The sequence below is a fragment of the Balearica regulorum genome, chromosome Z (assembly GCF_011004875.1).
Source record: "Balearica regulorum gibbericeps isolate bBalReg1 chromosome Z, bBalReg1.pri, whole genome shotgun sequence".
NCBI classification, from domain to species: domain Eukaryota; kingdom Metazoa; phylum Chordata; class Aves; order Gruiformes; family Gruidae; genus Balearica; species Balearica regulorum.
In genome coordinates this window covers 62,731,350-62,754,556 of record NC_046220.1, presented here as the reverse complement: position 1 = coordinate 62,754,556, position 23,207 = coordinate 62,731,350, and the positions used below count along the sequence as shown (strand labels likewise).

The 23,207-nt window shown below is 39.5% G+C and overlaps 1 protein-coding gene across 4 annotated transcripts in view; it reads left to right on the top strand.

The window, feature by feature from the left end:
• MAST4 (microtubule associated serine/threonine kinase family member 4) overlaps positions 1–23,207 on the top strand; it is a 285,948-nt gene that overhangs the window by 96,315 nt on the left and 166,426 nt on the right. For 2 of the 4 annotated variants that reach the window (XM_075739818.1, XM_075739820.1), the window contains one exon: positions 13,489–13,563. The exons of the other annotated variants lie outside the window; for them this stretch is intronic. In XM_075739818.1, coding sequence (XP_075595933.1) covers positions 13,489–13,563 — 75 coding nt within the window. The remainder of the gene's footprint in view (positions 1–13,488; positions 13,564–23,207) is intronic. 4 annotated transcript variants of the gene reach the window in all.

The window sequence follows — 23,207 nt, the reverse complement described above, 5'->3', positions numbered from 1 at the left end:
GTTGTCACCTACTGATACACTACATTTGCTTTAAAAGTCTTAAGTTTTCAATTTCTTCAGTTAGGGGTTTTATTACAATTGCCCACAGGCTTTGAGATGCTATTAATTCATTTTCCTATTAGATGGAAGCAATAAACATTTTTTTGCTTATAGCAGTGCCAGTTATCCATCTGAATGTTAAAAGTACATAGAAATCCACAAATGATTGTTATGATCACAATGCAAAAACACTCAAACCTGCAATTTCATAATTTGTTTTAATTTTGTTTTCTTGGCTTTAACTTTTTCCCCTTTACATATAGCACTAACTTCTTCCACAAACCTAACTCTATTCTCTATATGATCCTTGCTTCATCTGATGCAAACCAGAACAATTTTTCCTGTCAACAAGCCATGTCCTCATTAATCTTATTCAGTTACTTGGTCTCGACTTCTGCTCTTGTGTTCCTCTTGGATTCCCCCCACCTCTTAATTCAGGTCCCCCTTGATTTTAGTTCTCAAGTTTAGCACTCCACAGTAGCATGCAGCAACTGGGATTAGTGGTAGAAAGGATAATTGCAGTCGGCGTCTGTGCCCTTGAGAAGAAGCAAGCTCTTCAGAGACTTTAGGTGCTAAACTGAGTTTTGACAGAGCACGTTATGTTTGGAATATTTTGTCCTTTTTGAAATTCCTTAGTTTTTAGTTGGCTTAGTTTCATAGGGATATTCAAGAATGCTTCTGTGACACCTGGGTATCCTCCCTAACCAAGACACTGTGTAAAATCAAGGGAACAATTGCATTGACAAGTATTAAGAGGCTGTTTTTTTTAAACTTTACTGTCAGAAATATGAGATTCAGTTTACCAAAAATGTCATTCTTGTGTAAGTGCTGTAAAAGAATTGATCAAATTTCAAGAAAATGTTTAAGTAATCAAAACCACAATCTTAACAAGAACTAATAGGTGGCCCTTAGTTAAAAGATGAGGCTTGAGGTATTATTGGTAAGCAATAGTTTCTGTTACCAAATGGTTTGTTTTCCTGAATTTAATTGTCAGCCCTCTGGAACTGGCTAGTTTTTTAGAATACCTAGCTTGTACAGTGCATTAAAATGTGTATGTTGTGTGGAGATAAATGTCATATTACAATTCTTCTGATAGTATTTTAGCCCTAGAAAGCTAGAACTTCTGCATGCATATGTTTTGTGTTTTTGAATATTCCTTGTGTTCTGTACAGATAAATGATGATGGAGGAACATATCTGAAGATGTTTTTCAACTAATACAGATTCCTTTCCTGTCCCACAATGTCACTTTCTCTTCCTATGTGAAAAGCAAGAGACGCGTGCTAAAAAACGTGTAACGTGCTTGCATTAACTTCTGTTTTGAGTTCTTTGGATGTGAAAGGTTTTTAATGTATTTTATCTCTTTGCTTTAAATTATGCCACAAGAAGGACACGATTTCAGTTGCTCTAAAAAGCCTAGCTGTACACAAGTTCTGCAGGTACATTAGGGAATTTAGCAGTCAGAATTTGTGTGCGGAAGAACCTGAAAATAATCCCTATCCTCTTATGTTTTCTGAATACAACACTCACAGGCACAGCTGGAAAATTTAGGTTATGAGTGGAAAAATTGAATTTAGGACTCCAGTGCCCCTTGTGAACATGGTTTCCTAGTTTAAAATTGCTTCCAATTTTTCAAGATTTTAGTAAATGTAGAGAAGTGCAAGAAAGCAAGGAGTAATATAAATGAAAAATTAGGAAGAACAAATGTTTATGACCAGGGTAAAAGCTGTATTTTATGGTACTCTGATTCTTTATTAGTTCATGTGCTGTTTCCTTTTTTGGTTCTTCAAGACACAGTAGTGTGTGTTTAAACATGGAAGACTATTTCAGTTTATTTGGTGTAAGCTGCATAGTGACCTAGTATCTTGTGTTATTCGAGACTATCTGTGACTGTTTGATAAATAGCAGATTTTAACATACAAGCATGAAGCTGAATAGCATCGTCTATTTTGTCACTTTTGCCCTGAATATTTGCACTTGTCTGTAAGCTACAGTTCCAAATTGTTCTTAGGACAATTTTCTTGGATTGGTTGTCAACAGAGGAGAAGATCTAATGTAAAGCATATCATGTTTATGACTAGGTAGCGGATGTTACTGTGTTTGCATGCTTTGCTTTGCGAGTCATGATGAGAGATTTAACTCTAACAAAGCGATTTGTATGAGATGGCTGCAAAGACTTCTTTGTGTTTCTCCCTAATCTTCTGAAGATAGCAGCTTCTACCTTAGTTGGAGAATGTGCTTGCTAAACTGGTGTAACATCTTGATTGACTGGGTTTTTTTTTTTAACTTGGTTTGGTTTCCTTTCTCAACTAGTACTTTGTTGAGTTTCTTTTCTGTGCTCTTAGGACCCTGCATAGATCTTCATCTTTCAGTATAGATTTCTTTCATGAGTCTTTGGATTTTGGTTTATCTTGCTTGCTGTTTGCTCTGCCAGTAATGCCAACTTTGCTCTGCTGTTTGTCTTTTGTCTGTCTTACATTCTCTTTAAGCCTACAGCAAAACCCTAGTCTTACTGAGATTGCAGTTGAGGGCTGGCTTTTGAGGTTTTAAAATAAATAGAATTATGACAAAACAACCACCTTTTTGGTGCATGCATTTGATTTTTCTCCCCTTCAGTTCCCATATATTTATTCATGTGTATTTAGGACTGATGTATTTTTAATAGTTTCTGTAGCATCTTGTGCTCCTTGCTTTAACGGTAAGAATGTAACATTCCAGTTAGTTCTTTAGCACTGCTGCAAAACACAGTAGTGTACGCTTTTTGATTGCCCGCTTCCCTCTCAAGACACCTTCAATTATTTCAATATCATTTCTACCTGATACGGAGTCTATCTGACAAATCAATACTAAGCTCTTCTGATGCCAAAGCCAGTAAAGCTGGTTAGGCTTATAGGTATGTGAAGTGTGTCATCTTGCCTTCAGGCTCTAAGGAGATGCAGGAAGAAGATTCAGGCACTTTTATTTTAAATTGATGTGTTTCCACAAAGAAGCTATTCTAGAAAAAAGGTTATATTTAAACCACCTATTTTTTCATGTGTATTCTCTCTAGCATCACTGAGGAAATGTGGTAATCAATGAGAATCCTGTCAGATATTAAGTCTTGTCTTTTTCTCCTTCAAAATGCCTCAGTGTTCATTGTTCAAATATTGTAATGATTATCTGTGTTCAACAGGATGCAGTTAGGGAGAAGAGGGCAGTGCCATAACTAGTAGTCCTGATGGGGGCATATCCCACATGCTAATGCATCAAACTGCCAAGCAGTTTGAGCAAACCTGTTAGTTACACGTTTGTTAGGCAAAATTTAACATATATGCATGTGTTGCAGGAGTGGTATATAGAAAATTACCTCAGATTAATTTTTCCTTTGCCAGTAGTTCTGTTGCTGGACAGATTAACTGGTGTAAGATGTACTCCTGACCTTTGATTTCCCTTCTCTTTGGGATACAACTTTCAAGGGTTTGTTTTTTTACTGTTTAAATTTGAAGCTACGCATGTATATAGTTTTCTATTGACTTGATTTCTGGCTTTGGCTCTAAGGATTGCCAGACATACCATAATGCGATGTTCTTTGTCAAGTAACTGACAACATGTTACTCTTTCTTTATTAAAAATTCTGTAACTAGATAGAAATCTCTCTTATTATGCTTTGGGCGTGCTGTGATATAGCTAACAGAAAGAGTTTTCCTGGTCAGCTTGTAGAGATTGGCACAAAGCCTAGTTAAGTATTACACTGAAGATCTAAGTTTAAGGCAGTGGAGGTCAGCCAGAAACGAACATCTTGCTAGTTTTAAAAAAAACAAACCAACCAACCCCTCCCCTCCAGTAAACTCCGAAACATTTTACCCTTGCTTGAATCTAAAGCTGAGAGGGAAGAACTGTGTGTTAGAATTTGTAACTTGGTCCTGCGTCCACACTTGGCATGCTCAGTTGCGTGCTGTCTGAAGATCTTGGTCTGTTTTACAACAATAAGTGATTTGAATTCAGAGTACTTTGAAGTCATTGAGACTATGATGAGAGAAGATACTACTACATTGTTACTTCTCATGGCAGTGTAAGGCTTACATACATGTTTGTCTTATACCCTATTGTGAGAATGGTAAGTTCCAAGCTCCTGAACCTCTGCTGAAGTTGTATGGCTCTGCCTGAATAATCTTCTTAGTTTTGTCATCAATTAGTTACATTCTTGCATGTCACCTTTGATTTTTCCATACTGTATATCCTTTAAGTGTTGGTGAGTTTTCATTGTCATTTCATGTAAGCAGAATATGTTTTGCTATCTTTTTTTTAATTTAAATCAATTCTGTTGTGATGTTTTTCATTCTTCCTTCTTGTTTTGTGAAATTTTTTTGGCAACTGAATGCGTGCAATCTCCTTCCCTCCCTGCACATCCTAGGTACCTCTCTCTGCCTGTGCTGAAGCAAATTGTTTTAGTGCCTTAAATTAAGCTCTATGGGGGAAAAGACTCCCAGTGCCTGTGAAGACAATACTGCTTTTCCCTTCTTCATAGTGGTGAAAAGCTGATTAACCAAGCTGCGGTTGTACACTGAAAACTTGAAACTAATTTACCTTTTGAGTCTCCCTAGACCTTTCTATTTTCTTCCTCCCCAGTGTCTTGTTATCATTGAAATAGGGGTAGCATTTCGTTATCTCTTTGGTAAGTTGAGGCACAGAGAAATGTATTTGTTCAAGACTGCAAGGCTGCTGGTGACCTTGAATTACCTGGTTGTCTCTTGTTAACCATCAACTTACAACTTTAGAACAGGCTGTTTTCTTTCTTATCAGCTGTAACATAAAACTTTGACATCTTGGTATTATCTTCTAATACAGTTCAAGAATTTACCATGCTAAGTATGAAATGACTGTAATACCTGGACAGACCTTATCTAAGCACCAATCATTTTCATCAAACATCTGCCTGAGAGGTGATCTTGGTTGTGTTGAGAGATCTGTTCAACAGGTAGCCAATGCCAGGAAGCTCTGTGTAGGAAGAAATGTTATTGCTTGTGTGATATGCTGACTTTCTGAATTGTGTCATTAATAAAATCATAACCAGATAATAATGGTGAATTAGTGTTGCAGTGATAGTATTTAAACTTTTGCAAACATGGAATGACTGGGTTCTGTATCCATCCCATAATATTAACTGCTTCCTTTACTACTTCCTACAACTTTCAAGCTATCAGAAGTTGAATGGTGTCCTTTGATTATAGTGTCTTGGCCCCTAGGAGGCAATAGGGGGAAAAATCAGACTAAACATACCACATTCTAAACCAAGATTTTTGTTGCTAGATTTCTCAATTGCTTTTTTTTCTTTGTGTTATTTTCTCTGAACTGTCACAGCTATCTTTATGCAGTTGTCCTAAAAAGATGAATGATGACTGAGTGGAAATTTAATGAAGCACTTTGTCTTGTGACTTTTTATTACATTGGAATAAAAAGGAAAAGTTTATGAATCTTTGGAGTGTTTAGAAATTATGCAGTGTTGTGGTTTGATTTTTTTTCTTCCTTTTTTTTTACTTTTCTCTCTCACTAGAGCTTTGTCTTTTTAGATATTATTTGTGTGTTAGCACAGTCTAATGTTTCACTTAGAAAATGTTGAATGGCATTCTTCATGATTTTTTTTTTTGGGACTGTTTCAAGATAAAATTCTGGTAAAATTGACTAATTTCACAACCCATTTTTATTTTGATAGACTGATGTATTCTATCAGTATGCTCTTTCAAAATGTGTCTGACTACCATGAAAAATGAAGAACAACAAATCTTTTACCAGAGAGAGAAAAGGGGAAAGTCTTTGTATTCACTAATTATCTTGGAAAAATAAGACCTACTTTGTCATACATTATTTAAAGGAAAGGTTTTCCCTTAAACTTGAGGGTTTTTTAAGGAAAATTTGGGCAATTCTGTCATTGCAAAGTGCTAAGGTGAATGTTCTTTGTGAAACACTGTTATGATTCCATGTCTGTCTTTGATTTCTTCATGAAGTGTTCCCTTTACACGAGCACTGTACCTACCTAGAGTGTCAGCATGGGTAACCACTTCCCTGGGCAGCCTGTTCCAGTGCTTGACAACCCTGTTGGTGAAGACTTTTTTCCTAATATCCAATCTAAACCTCACCTGTTAACACTTGAGGCCACTTCCCCTTGTCCTATTGCTTGTTACTTGGGAGAAGAGACCAACACCCACCTGGGTACAACCTCCTGTCAGGTAGTTGTAGAGAGTGATAAGGTCTCCTCTCAGCCTCCTTTTCTCCAGGCTAAACAACCCCAGTGCCCTCAGCCACTCCTCATAAGACTTGTGCTCCAGACCCCTCACCAGCTTCGTTGCTCTTCTCTGGACGTGCTCCAGCACCTCAACGTCTGTCTTGTAGTGAGGGGCCCAAAACTGAACACAGTGCTTGAGGTGCAACCTCACCAGTGCTGAGTATAGGGGGACGATCACTTCCCTGGTCCTGCTGGCCGCGCTCTTTCTGATACAAGCCAGGATGCTGTTGGCCTTCTTGGTCACCTGGGCACACTGCTGGCTCATATTCAGCTGGCTGTTGACCAACACCCCCAGGTCCTTTTCCACCAGGCAGCTTTCCAGCCACTCTTATCATAGAATCATAGAATGGTTTGGGTTGGAACGGACCTCAAAGATCATCTAGTTCCAACCCTCCTGCCCCTTTCCCAAACCTGTAGCGTGGTCTGGGGTTGTTGTGACTCAAGGACCCAGTACTCAGCCTTGCTGAACCTCATCCATTTGGCCTCGGCCCATCGATCTGGCCTGTCCAGATCCCTTTGTAGAGCCTTACTAGCCTCCATCAGATCAACACTCCCACCCAATGTGGTGTCATCTGCAAACTTACGGAGGGTGCACTCGATCCCCTTGTCCAGACCACTGATAAAGATACTAAAGAGAACTGGCCCCAGTACTGAGCCCTGGGGAACACCACTTGTGACCGGCTGCCAACTGGATGTAACTCCATTCACCACAACTCTTTGGGCCTGCCATCCAGCCAGTTTTTCACCCAGTGAAGTGTATGCCCGTCCAAGCCATAAGCTGCCAGTTTCTCCAGGAGAATGTTGTGGAAATGGTGTCAAATGCTTTCCTAAAGTCCAGGTAGACAACATCCACAGCCTTTTCCTCATCCACTGAGTGAGTCACCTTGCCACAGAAGGAGATCAGGTTGATCAAGCAGGACCTGCTTTTCATAAACCCATGCTGATTTTGTCTGAACACCTGGTTGTCCTGTACGTGCCATGTGATGGCACTCAGGATGATCTGCTCTATAACCTTCCTTGGCACTGAGGTCAGACTGACAGGCCTGTAGTTCCCTAGATCCTCCTTCTGGCCCTACTTATAGATATCATGACTGCTACTAGGAAGTAGCTAAATATATTGATCAAGAGCTCCATTTCTACTCTGAAGGGTACATGTGTGGTGGTTTGGGGTTTTGGTTTTTTTTTTCTTGAGAACTATGGATCATGGAGAAGGACAATGAAAGGCTCAAAATACTGTAATAGAATACTTTTTTCACATTTCTTTGCCTTACTGTCCAATTCAGTAGGATTATAAAGATTTTTAGATCTTTATATATTTATTTATTTTGTGCACATATATATATATAAAAAAAAAATGCTAAGTCATCTTGATCTGTTCTGGTCATTATCATCAACAGAGCCAGCAATTCTACTTTGTATTGGAAAGAAAAAAGGTGATGTACATTAGCTTGTGTTTCCCAGTCTCCTTTTACCTGTTTATCAGGTGTGCCTCTAACAGACTTACATGACAGAGAGAAGAGATTTAATTCTTTATCTGTGCTTTGAAATTAAGACTTCAGGTGCAGATGTACAGCACTGCTGGATGCAGCATAGCACTGTGGCCTCTCACTGACAGTGACGTTGCACTCCAAGCACAGTTGGTTAGGTAATTGAGTGGAACAGCTGCATCTAGTATGAGACTATAGAGTAGGAGGTAGATTGTGGTGTGTTTAAAAAAGAAACAAAAACAAACAAAAGTTTTAAGTGACCAGCAGGCCTTGACCTCAGGCTTTGCTGCAGCTTTTGCTAGATGCAAATGCTGAGATGCTCAGGCTGGAGTGTAGGGCACTGAAGCATGTGGAGGGACTTAAATCTCAGGTGCAGATATATCTTGAGATAGCACAGGGCTAGTCTTGGAGGAGGATGCATGCTTAAAGATCATGGTTTGGGGATATGTGAGGAGGTGTTCTTCAGTGTGACACTTAGTAACGTGAAAATGTTGAAATGACCTGCTGGCATTAGGATTTGTCCAGCTTGAGGTGGATGGAGTTGTTGCTGTGAAATTTTTTTCTTCAGTGCTGAATATTTGCAAAGCAGTCAGGGCCCAGCTGTGGTGTTTGGTGAATTCATCTCCTCTGTATGGAATTAACTGCCACTATTGCTTCTGACCTTGGTGTGGCAGCTAATAAAAAAAAAGAGAGTAAACAAGAGGACAGTGGTCACTTCAATCTCAAGGTAGTGGTCTCTTCAGATAAGAGTGCATCTTGTGTCACTTGGTATCTTCTCACTTGCTTGTCTGTTGATACTGCTGTTTTCACAAGAACAGCTATGCTGTTAATGGTAACTGCTCTTATATGGAAACTGCTTGTGGTATCAAGCCTGTATGTTGTTGAATTAGCTACCAGTGTATGTAGCCAAAACCATGTTTTCTCACAATTCCTGTCAGACTTCTGTGCCTTCAGAAACACACTATGTAACATGGTCAATACCTGATGCCCCTTATCTCTGTGTTTTGTTGTTGGTTTTGTTTGGTTGGTTTTTTGTTTGGTTTTGGGTGGGGTTTTTTTTTGTCTTTAGAGATGTCTGTTTTCCATGAGGTTTCTTGGACTACTCACCTGTGAAATGAGAGGTCTCTGACTCTTCCTGTGTCCAGGCCAGTTTTCTGCATGCCACCTACTTAAAATACCTTGTCATAAATGGAAATTATTTATGATCCTTCTGTTTTTCCTTTAGCTGTCCTTGTTGATGTGAATCATGTTGGCCTTTGTGAGGAGCTAGTTTTCTGACAGTTGTTTTATTATGTGAACTGATAATTACAACTGACCTATCCTCTGGAAAGGACATTCACCCTGCAAGGGTATCATGGATCCACCGCATGTGGTTTGCTGGTAATAACTGCAGTTGCTCTGAATGCGTAGCCTTTTCAGTGTGGAGATTCTTTTTTTTTCCTTTTTTCTTTTAAAATGATAGCTCTGTGTCTGAGACACTGACCCTGATCCTAGCCTTTTTTTTTTTCTGTGGTTTGTCTGCCCTTATTAGACAGTCTTGTCTGGAGGAACACATACAGCTGATATTTGCAGGAATTTTTTTTGATCAGCTAAGGGGCATAAGGTTATTGTAATGAAAAACCTGTATGCATACAGTCTAATGTCTTTGTGTACTTCAAATGATCTATATGGAATTCTTCCATAGTGAAAGAACGCGCCTCTCTTTATTCTCATCTTCGTTGTTATCTCTAATTCAAGTTATGTTTTTTGCATGAACTGTCCCAGCAACTTTTGTTGATCTCTTGCTGATCTCAGTTGCACCTTCAGGGTAGCTCTCTTCATACGTTAACATGTCCGATGATAAACTTTCATGCCTATTTGGATTTATCCACTAGGCTTTGCTAGCACTTCCATCATAAAGAACTTAAGCAGCAGAGTGGCATATGGTTTCCGGTCTAGCTGTTCTCTTTAGTGATCTATTTCAGAGCAGCCCAGGTCTGAGTTCATCAGAAGGGCTGATACTAGAGTGGCTATGACCCTTTTGCTCCCACAGGAGCTATGTTTAACCTCGATCATTTCAGTGCTGGGATTTACAGAACAGAACCACACAGTTGCACAGGTTGCAGTAGAGGGACTAGTGAATTCCGGCTTCAGGGCAGGAATGAATTGGTGGGATAGTTGGGGAGAGGAGCTCCTGAGTCTGGTTACTGCTGAAGTCTTCATGGTGGGAAGCCATGGTGCTTTCAATGAAAGCATTTTCTACTTGTAGAAGCAGTGGTGTGTAGAAGTGTTCCTGTTTATCTGGTTATGACCTGCTAAAGTATAAGTAGTTCTTAAGATTTTATGGCATTGATGGAAGAATTGGAGGGGGTTTTGTCTGGTGTATGTTGTTCTTTGCTCTGACATTTTAATATTATGTGTATCCTCCCTTCCTCCCAAGATTTCTAACAATCTGCTTAAGCCATCTTTATTTCCTGTCTTAATAGTACATCTGTACTACTGTGCAAAAGTAACACTGGCAAAAATAATGCACCTAAATGATGGATTCTGTAATTTTTAAGTCTTTTGTGATCTGAGAAAGAGACAATATGCTCAAGATGTCTGTTATTCCACACTCTATGCAAGTAAACATGCTTATTTGGTCACAGGCCATTTTAATTTTTATTCAACATGTATCATTATGTTTAGTAGAGTATGTTGGAAGAAGTGATCAAGTAGTTCAGTAGTAGAATATTTGACTTTCGGTACTGACCATAATTTTCATACATCTGTGTGAATTACTGTAATTTCTTTTCAAATGTTTTTTTCTGCAAAAGCTGATAATGAATTTAAATGCTAAAGACTCCATATTTCAATCTGTGCATCTGAAGTTAGCTTTTAAAAATGGGCTCCTGAGTTGAAGAAAGGAAAGTGTTCACTGTTTAAGGCTTTTCACAGGCAGTGAAAAGCCTGAGTTGGGAAGTACTTGGCTATGTATGTTGAAGTCAGCAGAGCTGTGTGCATAGTTTTGCATGTGCTTAATTGTCTTGCATAACTGTGGCTTTTCTGTATGATGATTTCTGGATATATTTATTCTCTAGAAGAGTTAACAAATAACCAATTTTTTTGCATGGTTCCTTCTCCAGGGACTGTCTCAGGGCACTGAGTACAGTTCTGTAAAGTCAATTTCAGAAAGCCATTTAAGTGTCAGTAAGCAGGCAAAGATGAGGTATTCACATGATTAATTCCCACAGATCTGTTGCTATAAGACAGCTGCATGAGATAAAGTTATTCACAGCAAGCATGATGAAGCACTTTAAGGTTGTTCACAAAGACACCGTGATAGTTCTGATTGGACACAGTGTGCAGATATGATTTGGTCAAACCTAGATAATACTCTGTCAGTATCTGTCTTACCCCTTTTTCTTGATTTTCATTTCCTTATGGTTGCTCAGCAAAACCAGTAATGCTCTCATATCCACCTGCACTTCTATTACTATGTTGGTGGGAACTGCAGCTAATGGTTTACTGAGTGTATAGGAATGAGTTTCTTGAAACTGATGACACAAAAAACAAAGTATTTCTTTACTGGCAGCCCTCTTAGCCAGTGTTCTGACCGAGTCATTGCTTCATTCTGACTGCTGCTTTGCTTAGTGGCTTGCAATATTCTTGCTCCTTCTTTTTTTCTCTTCCTGCTAGATACAGCTGCTTATTCACATGGAAAAATGTATCACCTGCAGGCAGTCTTCTGTTCATGGTTCACTGCGTCCTATGGATTTTTCCAGCAACCTGCCTGTCTTTACAAAGCCTCCTAAGTGATGGTGATAGGCTTTTTTCCTGTTGCAGGAAAGGAATGAGACCACCAGTCAAATTCCAGCAATGCTGCAGATCATAAAGCAGCAGATTATTGGAGGTGCTAGGCTTTTTGTTACCTTTTTTTTTGCATATGAAGATATTAATGTTTTATAATGCCAAATGTTTGGTACGGTCAGATAATGGTTTGTGTTAGGCTGAATTTTGAAACATAGTAGAGGGTTTATTGTAAGGTGTGTTTATTTTTGATAAAAGTAATGTTTGTGAAGTTAATGAGCATATTAATTCTTGTGATTGCCCCAGAGTTTCTAGAAATGATGGAGTAGATGCTTAATCTTCAATCCTGTTTGTGACAAATTATCTCTTGAAAATTCAGGTGCTGTATTTAGTAGAATTCATACAGAAAATCAACTTACTTTTCTTAATTTTGAAGCGAATGGAGCAAGTGCTATTGTTTCTGGTGGTTTGAACATTGCAAGGCTGTCTAATTGAAAGTACATAATTAGGCTGTCAAGAAGTAGGGAATAAATTGAATCCGTTTGCAGAAGAGCTGTTCATCCCAATATCTTAATTCAGAATATTTCTTAGATGTGTGAGAGTAGCACCTCTTCAGTATGTCTTTATCATGTCTGAAGAATAGCAAGATAATTTCACTAAAGGGGAAGGTGTGAATATGTAAGATATACAAGACTTTTCCAATTATCTGATCTGCTCAAAGCCTGAGGGGCAGGAAAACCAGTAAAAGAAATAGAAATCTATAGTACTCTTTCCTTTCACTGTAGGAAAAGGGGATACAAATACTAAATTTTTCCATTGTAAAATTTCAGATTATAGTTGTTCAAAACTATATTAGTATAGTTAGTCAAATATATTAAAATATATTGAAACCATATTAGTATAGTTATTCAAAATATATATTTTTTGCTCAAACTTTATATTTGCTTCAAGTTTCAATTCTTTTTGATACTGAAGTAGTTTGAGGACTTTTTTTTTTCTTGAAAGGTGAGCAACTCCATATAAGAAAAGTTTAGGGACAAACTGATCCCTTTTCTAGAGGCTATTCGATACTAATCTTAATAAGTGAGAGGGAACCACAAGAAATAGCAAGAATAGTAACCAAACAGTGCGTTGTTCGAAGCCTCCGAAGCAGCCCTCCTTTTTCAGCTTCAGCAAATCCAGGTAATTTTAAGAATGTCTGCAGTGAGATATTATCCTCAATAATTTTGCACGTGTGAAGACTATTTTGCTTCTATTTTTTCGGTTGAATGGTATTTCAAATTTCTATATAAGAGAAAATGCTTATCCTTTACGTGTGTGAGCATGCTATTTCTCAGCTTTTCTCAGGAAAAGGTATTAATCTCTGCTAGGTAGAAATCTCTAAAATATAAGGTGGTTGGTCGTCTGTTGAAGCTCTGGATGGAGAATGCAAATCTAAAAAGTTGTATTTTATTAAAGGAGTTGCTGGTCTTTGAGTTGGAGTGTGAGTCCAGTTGGGTGGGATGGCTAGTGGGTTGGGTTCTTTGGTGTGTAACTTCTTATATTGATAAAGACAATGTAAGATGATGTATATACTTGGGAGGAGTGCAATTTATGGTTTTTCAACTTTAATGTGTGTATCTAGAAATGAAGTTAGGCATGTGTACATGTGTGTATATGTGGGTATTTATAGTAGGCAGCGTCACCAAATGCATATGAATAATAGATATATAAAAGCGTCTTGAGGCTGCTTCTAGCAAAAGCTTCATTTTCTTTGATATTTTTACAGTGCTATTATTGAAATTGATTTAAAGCTTTTACAAAGTTAGTGAAAGTACAGTTCAGTTAAATATTCTTCCTCTCCCTTCTCCAACATCCTCCATTCCATCCCCTCCACGATCCATTTCCCCCTTTTCTCTGTTCTTCTTCCCCGGCTTTCTCTGTTCACTGTCAGGAAGGGGCGCCTCAGAAGAGTCATTTCAGCTCAGCACGCCACCGTCAGAGACTAGTGGAACCAGCAGCTACAAAAGTGAGTGCCTTTATTGAAGGACCATTTTTAAAACGGAATGTCATGTTGGCGGAATGTTTGCTAAAGAGCAGCTCTTCTGTGTGTTTGGTGGGAGATTTAGTTACTGTTACTTGTCTGCAAGTGGTATCATCGCTGTCTCTAAAAGTGAACTTCATGACTGTAGGGATTCATATTCCAGTGCAGCTGTTGTACTTTCTTGAAAAAGTGGGGGTGAGATTTTTTCTGTCTGTGAAGTGGAATAGAAACTGTATGAAGGGTTCTACTTTGGTTATATGACTTTGTGTGATGTCTGTTTTCTTAAATATGTGTGCAATTTGACTCATTCTTGAACAGAAGGCTTTCATTGAATAAAGAAATGGCAAGGATGTGGAAAATTATCAAATAGTCTATTATCAAGCTGTGACTTTGGCATCAAAAGATATTAGTAGTACCAGTCAGTTTGTAAGACATTGTTCCATCTTCTGAGATATGCTTTTTGTTAACAGTGTGTAAAACAGTTTGAGATATTCACTGAGTGTGATCATATTACGGAATTTTCATTCTTTAGGCTAATAAAATGTACTATAATGCATATTTTAGAGTATCTGTAACTGTTCAACAGTTCTGGTTTTTGCTACTTTTTGTTAGTCCAGCAAAAATGAAACTCTGTATCCATTACTACCACCTCCTAGAAATCCGATTCTCTGGTCTCTTTTAGGTTTAGATTACTTGCAGAATTGATTGCAGTATTTACATACAACCTTTGATACAGGTTGAAGTAAACCAGTGGTAGTAGTCATGGTCTTGAAAGAAAAGCCCTGGTTTTAAGAAAGCAAAAAGTGGACACATATTATCTTGTCTTGCATTTTAAATTATGACTCCAATCACTGTTGTCAGACCAATTCCGTTGCTAAGTGTGTTGACTCATTAAGTATTAGTTGTGTTGACTTTTACTGTTGCCAGCTTGTATTATTTATTCCTTTTGGCTTGTAATAACATTGTCAGTACTAGGCTATCCTTTGCTGGTCTGGGGATGGGCAGTCTGATGGTTGCAGATGCAAAAGTGAGTAAAGCATATGTGTATGTGTTTTTGGTTTGGTTTTTTTAAAAAGGATTATTTAAGAGCAGCAATTAATTTTCAGTGATCCTGTACTGTCTGTTAAGGGACCTATTCTTTTGACAAGCCACTTTCTGTGTGCATTAATGTACACTAGAATCACTCCAGGTAATTCCATCAATGTGGAAAGCCAAAGGAAAAAAGTATACTGAAGTGCAGTTCTGTGGACATAAGCTGTGCTAGCTTTTGCTTCCTCCTCTTATCTAGTTTTCTACCATACCTCAGTGCCCTACTGTACCCCGGGATGCACCTTGTCAAAGGTAGGTATGCTGTCAAAACCTCAATCTAGTAGCTGTAAAGCAACCTTTGCAGTAGTTACATTTCTGTTTTGTTTGGGACAAAGGACCAGAAAGGGTCTTGACGAGTGTTTCCAGGGCCCTTAGCCACTGCCCTTTAGTGAGTGTCTTTGCTGCTGGAAGGACATCCCAACGCGCTGGGAGCATGCTGGTTGGCCCTGCTCAGTGCTGCTGGATACCAGTCCATCATCCGGAGGGGCTGTTACCACAAACCACATCACCCTCCACCTCTCCCCATACAACCATTGTCAGCAACCATCTGCCTAGAAAAGACTCTTCAGCACACAGTAGGAACATAGCTCTGGTTGAGGGTATGACACATTAAAATGTGTCTGTAGGGGAGAAAAAGGAGGCAAACAAGCAGCACTGCTTCATTGCCAATATCACATGACAAGAGAGAATAACTGCAAGTTCATAGTTCCCAGCAGCATGGACCAGTCTGCAGGTCACCTACCTGATCTCATTCACTGTCCATGCAAGAGAATGATGAAAACCTGGAACAGTAGTCTTCTGAGACCTGCTCTTTGAGAACCTTCCACTAGGTGGGTGGTATTTCCACATGGCAGTCCAATAAAACTAATTCTGACAGGTATCTGCACCCATCTGTGCTGACAGCCACTGTTTCCCTTCCTCCTCTCCTGTACACGCTTCTCAGTGAAGAATAGCTGCCGTGCTTTATATCCTAGATATATATGCTTTTTTTCCTCACCCAACACTTTTACTCTGTTCTTGGAATCAAGGGCTACAGCTGAGAGAACTGTACTTTTCCAGGTAACTTGAGGCAGTAATTTCTGCATCTTTCCATTCTTGTGTGCTTGGATCAAACTCAGGGGCTTGGATTATGGGCTTTTGCTTCATACTTCTCTAGGTCTGAAGTGTGGGAAATGTCAGGTTCACCCATGATCAGAGCACACTTGGGCTGATGCAGTTGATGGAAGATAGGATCTGGAATAGGCCTCAGCATCTTGACAGCTGCCCTTCAGCAGGAAGCTTTGGACTAGGAATATTGGCTTGTGATTCTGGGACAAGGGGGACATAGTTTGCTGCTTTGCATGGGACAGGCCCTGGAAGCAGACATGAGAGCAGTGACAGGGCTGTGTTCAGCACCTTTGCTCAGTACAGTTGGGACTGTGCTGGACTAATATTCCATGGACTGAGACTAATCAAGAAGAGGGATGAAGACAAACCTGTTCTGCAACTGGTGGGAGCAGCAGCCCAAGGTTACCTGAGCAGATTTGGCTGGGGAGAAGTGTGGCACATGGTGCCGCATAACAAGCGAGGATGATAGACTGCGTTCTTCAAAGGCCCATCTGTATTCCAAGGGCATACTTGGAAGGGCATACAGACAGTGCGAGATCCTCAGTATTGCCATTCAGATCACTATGAAAGCAGAGTAGGGAAGGGCTCTTAACACAGAGCCTCTGAGACAAACTGTCTTTCCCTCGTACTCCTGCTCGCACTCCCTGAACTGCCATTTTCTGGCAGACTCACCTGCAGACTGCTGCAAGTCAGTAGGAGTGTTATCAGAGTCCTGTCACTCTTCTTCCCTCCTGTTGTGTGGCATTAGCAACCCTTACCAGTAGTTGCTGTGACAACCTGATTCCAGTCATCTCAGAAGGCAACAGCAGTGCGGCCTGTCTCCAAGCCCTACCAAAGACCTAACTGGCTTACTCCGTGTGCCTCTACAGACACACCTGCTGCAATGCGCTCTTGGCAGCCCTCTCCAACACTCGATCCCGCAGGGCATTGATCATCCATTCTTGGGGCTTTGGGGACCAGGGAAGCTCTCCTGATGGAGACTAGGAGGACAGGGCTGAGAGTAAGCTGCACAGGAATTCCAGAAGTAGGAAGCTGTAGAAAGGCAACAGGACTGGCAGAGCTTTCCCAGCTTGTTCTATCGCATTCCTTATTCTGAGTTGTTATCTCGGGAAGAGCTGCCAGTTGCTCCTGGTGGTAGGGGTAGGTGCACAGAAGCTGGCAGTCTCATGGTCGTCTTGCCATCCTAAAGCAAGAGCTGCTTTGCCTGCTGCTTTTCAACTGAAGATGGCAAATTGCCATCAGCAAAGCTGACAGGCCTTTCTTTAAAAGGCTTGTTGATGCGGCTCTTTCTAGTTTAAAAAACACAACATAACACAACAAAAAACCCCAAACAAACAACAAACCAGACAGACTTGTTACTTTGAAATGGTAGGTTGTCTCTTGGCTCTGTAAAGACTGGTGGGATCCCTTTTATTCGTCTTGCCTTCCTGTGTAGCAGCTGTTTGCCCAGGTGGCAGGATGTTATGGAGCCCAGGCTGCACAGCTTGCAGAGACTGTTGCCTGTATCAGGGACACTGTGGGTGGGGGAAAACCACTAAAGACCTGTAAAGGAATACTGGTTTTGTGCTTAGGAGAGCATCCTGGTTGGCTGTAGGGATGTTTTGTTCTGCGTGTCTGGTCCTTGTGTTTCCTGCATCTGGCTTCGCACCTCCTGGATATGGGAGAGGAACTCTATTTGGGAGACTTGGAAGCAAGCATCAGCAGTGATTCAGAGGACACTGAGGTACAACTTACCTAAAACATCCTCCACGTATGGTCAGCTGCCTACAGGTAATTCACCTGCATTTAGGCGCACATTCTGCAGATCATCCTGGATCCGGATGAAGTTCATTTGTGGGTTAGTGATTTGGGTGACCCAAAGCAGCAGGGGATGTGCTGTGTTGACTTCTGATGTGGAGGCTAATGTTTCCTGTGAGGAGAGGATCTTGGCCTATCCTGGCAAAAAAGATAGTAGAATCGTAAAGATAATGGTGCTGTGAACTTGGCCAACTATGAGCTTGTGTCCAACCTTATGATTGGTTGATTTATTTGATGCAAGTCAGGGAACGCTGGACTTCAAACAATAACAATGAGCTGTCTCTATAGATTTCTCTTCGGATCTCAATTTTAGGGCCTACAGCTGATGGTGGTTCTAGGTTCCTGGGTTAGTCCTCTCTGTGAAACTTTGTATCTTCAGTCTTTTTTGGGTCAAGCTTGGAAGTGTTTTGAGACTGATACTTCCATGTGAGGGAGGAAGTAGTAAGTTTTGAGAGGGAGGACAGTTTTCTCCATGTATCGGAGGAAGTACTTCCTTCATCCATTCAGTACTGATTTGCCTTGTGTCATGTTTTGGGTGTGAAAGTGACCATTTGACAGCAGAATGAGCAGTGGCAAGAATATTAGTGTGCTTACCTAACTAGGGCTAAATAGCTGCTGAAGGTATGAATAGGACCTTTATATATTTGTTGGTCTAATCACAGGACATGGAGAAAGAAGGTAAAATCAAAGAGCATAGCCAGTAGGTTGAGGGAGGTAATTACTTCCCTCTAACTAGCACTTAGGTGATGCATCTGAAATAACTACATCTAGATTTGGGCCCTTGGTACAAAAAAAATGCTGGAGTTCATGATGTACAGGGAACAGCTGAGGAGCTAGGTTCATTTAGTGTTGCAAATGCTGAGATGGGATTTAATGGCTGTCTTTCACTATCCTAATGAATATACAGAGAGATAGAGTCATTCATGGAGGTGCACTGCAAAAAGATGAGAGGAAACACAGGTTGCCAGAAGGGAAAATCTGAATAGGCGGAATAAATTTTTCTCAATTAAAGGTGTTTTAGAATTAGAACAAGTTACCCAGAGGGCTCCATCCTTGAAGGTATTCAAAACTTGACTGACAGAGGCCTTGAGCAACCTAGTCTCACTTTGAAGTTAGCCCTGCTTTGAGTGGAGAGTTAGACCAGGTGGCCTCCAGATGTCCTTTCCAGCCTGAGTTGTTCTGTGATTGAACGGTGTGTTACTTGCTGTATGCTAGCCTCTGCCTGCTCTGTAGCAATGCAAAGCTCGCAAGTGGCTTTTTCAGCGTAGCATCTTCTAGCTGATAAGCAGTAGAGATGGTACAAAAGGTGCTTCAGCATTGTGGATTCTAACTAGTCTGCTTTGACCCACAGAGCAGTGTTTGTTCTCAGATGTACATAAAAGCAGTATAGATGTAGTGTCTACATATCTTTTGCTGTATATATTACATTACTTGGTGGTGACTTGAAACAAAAACTTAATTTAAAGGGTTGCTGGGTAATTTGTTTGCTAGAACTTTTGTGGGTAGCAAATAGGAACACAGACAATGTTAAAGTACTGCAGGAGTAATGATCTGAAGGATGAAATAAAACACCGATTTATAAAGCTGGGAAAGGTAACAGTCAAATAAAAATCAATTTGATAAGGGAACATGGGGGTTGAGGAGGAGTTATAAGGGAAAACATTCTATTTTCAAGCTCTTGTGTTTCAGTACATAATAAGAATAAAGCTATATTCCACATAAATTGCTAGTATTAATTGGGAACACTTGTAGTTAACAGTTATGAAGATTACTTTGAATTTTGTTAGCTTGGAAAAAACACTGAAAGAATGAATCAAATTAAAAAGTCCATGCTGGTTGTGAAGAGAAAGGACATTTCTGCAGAGATAGAATTAGTTTGTTTTTAAGTCATTGTGGTGTGAGTACCTTATCAATTAGTTAATCAGAGCATCGTAATCTTTCCTCAAGTCATACAAAAGAATTTCTGCAGCATCTGTAAATAAAGATTTTCATAAGCAAGAAAGTCTGTTTATTAAGTTACTTTTGGAGTTACAGTAGTCAGTTACACATATTCTACTTTCTAAGCTGATAAAAAAATTTCTAGAACTGTTTTCTCCTCTGCCTACCTCTGTAACTCGTAAAGAAATAGTTTGCTGTTGAGAACCATGCCTCCACCTGCTAAGCCTAGACCGAAGGTCTTAAATAGGTGGGAAGCCTCAGTAAAAATTATTTACTTGTGACTGTCAATAATAGATGGCTAGATGGATCAGATGTGTTAAACCCACATGCATTCTTAGAATTTTACTGCTTTTTGCTGCAAACTCAACACAAATTGCAGAGTCTACTCTGAGAGTAGGGTATTACTGTAACTTGTTCATCACAGGATCTACTCATTTAAAAGAGAAATCACCCAGTAGGCAGGGACGTGCAGAGAAAGAAGTACTATTCCCTGACACTCCTCTCTGGCAACAGCTGATAGAAGTTTGATTTGATGGCTAATTGATTGCTAGAAAGTTATGTTTACCAAAGGTTACAGAGTCTGGCGGGCATATAAATAGAAGCAGAAGATAGTTTGCAGTCATATATTACAAGTGGATCCTCTTTTTGGCAAGTTAAGGTTGTCTTCCTTATAAAATTAATCCCTGAACAAGTCAGTCTGTCAGTAGTATAATATTAATTGTATTCATAGTATTCACATGTGAGATTTTATAACCTTCTGCCCCCAAATGGAAACAAAATAAATCCACAGTACTCCCTTTTCTCCTTACTAAAACTTTAGTTTTGTAGAAGGTAACACCAAGTTATAATTAGATGTTTGCAGCTGTTACTTAAAATGTGTGACCTCCTTCCCAGTGGTGCTTGCATGCCTCCCAGTTGATTAAAATAGAAATAGCTGTCTTAGAAATAACATTAGAAATGGTTTGGCTAGCATAAATGCTATGTATACAGAAGAATATTACAGAAATTTAAAATTGGGCTTAAGATGTGGTGAAATCGGTGGATATACATCGTTGTTTAGGTGTGGGATATCTGTGTAGTAGGGGTGGAGTGGGGCCAAGTTGTGGGCTAGAATTTGAAATGTTTACCAAGAACTGGGGTGGGGGGAAAACAATGTTGGGAGGTATTTCAACACACAGAGATAAGATTTGTGTCATCAAAAAGGGTTTTTTTTCTCCCCCAGGTAACTATTTTATTCTGTATGTGCTTATCTTCACTAACGAAATTACCATGCAAAATACACTGGTGCTTTCCTCTACTCAGATATCTTGGTGGCGTGACTGCAGGAGAGGTGAAAGCTGCTAGACTTAGCCTGCCAGATGACTCATATAAATCAGTAGAAGAACTAGGAGGAATTTTTTATACTATCCCATATTCCAGACTCTGTTAAGGATTGAGTTCCCTTCTGCTGGCTTAAAACAGCTAGAAAGCGTAGAGAAGAAGCTATGGTTGTCTACTCCGAAACTTTTGCTTCATGTTGAATAGACGCATAACTGAGACTGTTGTCCTAATTCCTTTTTTATCTTTTTTTTTTTGAGGATCTTTGAGACTAGTCACACAAGAAATCTCTGTGCCTTTGGAAAGTTCTTCCCATTAATTAGTAGATATTTAATGACAGAAACTTGTGGACAAACTTAACAGAGATATAAGTTCAAATAACCTTCACTTATCCTGTTAGACCTTATTAAGACAGTATAAATAGGACTATCAAAGGTAAAAGGGAATTTAAAAAATGTAATGCTTGCACTAACTTAGTACTTTTGCTGATGTGTTTTATTGTAGTTTGACTTGGAACAATTCATCTGACATATTGGACAAGTCGGGGGATGAAATTGGCTATAAAATGGCAATAAACCAAAAGATTATCTGGGTCCTAATCTCAATTTACCTAGAATGTTAGTAGTCCAAACAAAAACTATAAATTATACCTGACTTTATTGCTAGCAGATACAGAGAGACAAAGTAACGTTATAAATTGTGGAAAAGGATTTATCACTGTTAAATTTTTGTATTCTGTAGGTAAGAAGGATTGTCTGTCCACTGTGGCTTTTAGCTGAAAATCTTGCCTAGGCTGAAACAGTGATTTATTTTGTGTCAAGAGTTCACAAGTTCTTATACACAGTGGTCCAGAACTGGTCTAGTAATTTGCATTGTTTGGTCAAGGATTTTTCCAGTGAAATTGTCAGTATTAAGAAGCTGGGGTTGTGCCTCAAGGTGGTCTTTGCTAGATGTCAGCTTCCTGCCCACATCAGAGTTTTTAGACCAATGTTTGATGTAGCAGATATGTCTGCACACATTTTGAGACTTTTGGATGAAAATAAAAATAGCAGACTGCTAATATTTGTATTGTGATCCCTTTCTGATAAAGAAAGGTATACTTAAAAAGAGTATTCAAATCCCCAAAGAAAAATTACCTTTCTCTTTCTTGTCTTCCCTGCAGTGGATACTCAAGATTGATATTGCAGCTAATTAGAGAAATCAGTATAGTATCAATAGGGATCCCGGGATTTTTGCCATATTGTCTTTGGAGAGGTTTAAATCAATTTTTCTTGCTTTGGAGTGTTGACTAGTAATTGAAGATTTGTGCAACAGCTGCTGGTGGGGGTGTCCTCTTCCCTACCATATAGGAAGAGGAGTAGTAACAGTCTCTTTTTGCAGTTCAGCATTAAAGGTGGCAAAAAAACAGGAGACAAGTTAGGAAATGTGTTGAAGAAGGCCCATGATGAGAAACGTTTACGTTTATAATAGTGGCAAAGACAAGAGATATGAGAATGTGGCTCCCTAAGCTAGAATGGGCTCTCCTTTGGGAGTGACAGACACTACTGTGGATCTTCCAAATTTTTCAGGGCATTTAAAGCCCTGTAGCAAATAATTGAATTTCAACTTCCAGAGAAACATGCAACTACAGTTCTGAAGTGAAAAAATAAAGCATTCATTTTGACTAAGCTGTTTTCACAAATGGGGTTAATATTTACCTTGCTGGTCTCCAGACAATCTCAATTTTTCCAGTGTGACCGTTGCCCTAGAACTTGAACCTTTCTTCCACATCAGTGGAATGTATTACCAGTAATCTGTGGGGTCAACTGAACTGATCAAATTTGAATTTATGAATACCGATTAAAATGTGAACATTAAGCAAAATCACTCATTTTGAGACCTTTACTTGCATAAGGGGCAGAAGATCTGGAGTCATTAACAGAACAAATATAAATTAGTGTTTTTCTGCAAAAGAGATATCTATTTCTATTGTTTGCTGAAAGTGAAAAAGTAGTCGTTTACCACTGCTGTTCCATGTGATTTTTTTGCGGGGAGGAGGAGCAAGGTGGAAAGTGAGTTATTTGTGCTCTTTGTTCCTGGCCTGCCCAAGATCTTCTCTTTATGCTTGTATGTGAAGAACAGCTGCAGAGTGCAGCTCTGTGGGCCCTAGAGTGGGCACTAGGGGCACAAGAGTCCCTTGGCAAGACTTGTGTGACTCAATTCCTCTCATTAACACGGCTTAAAACTTGCTTCCAGTGTACATTTCCCTTTTGGTGTACATGATCTCTTCTAGCTGATGACTGTGAATGTGTCAAGATAGAGCAAGGCCTTTTTTTTTTTTTTGCTAGTGGTTATCAGACCTAGAAAAAAGAGTAAATGTGTTTTGGGCTTCTTTTTAGCCC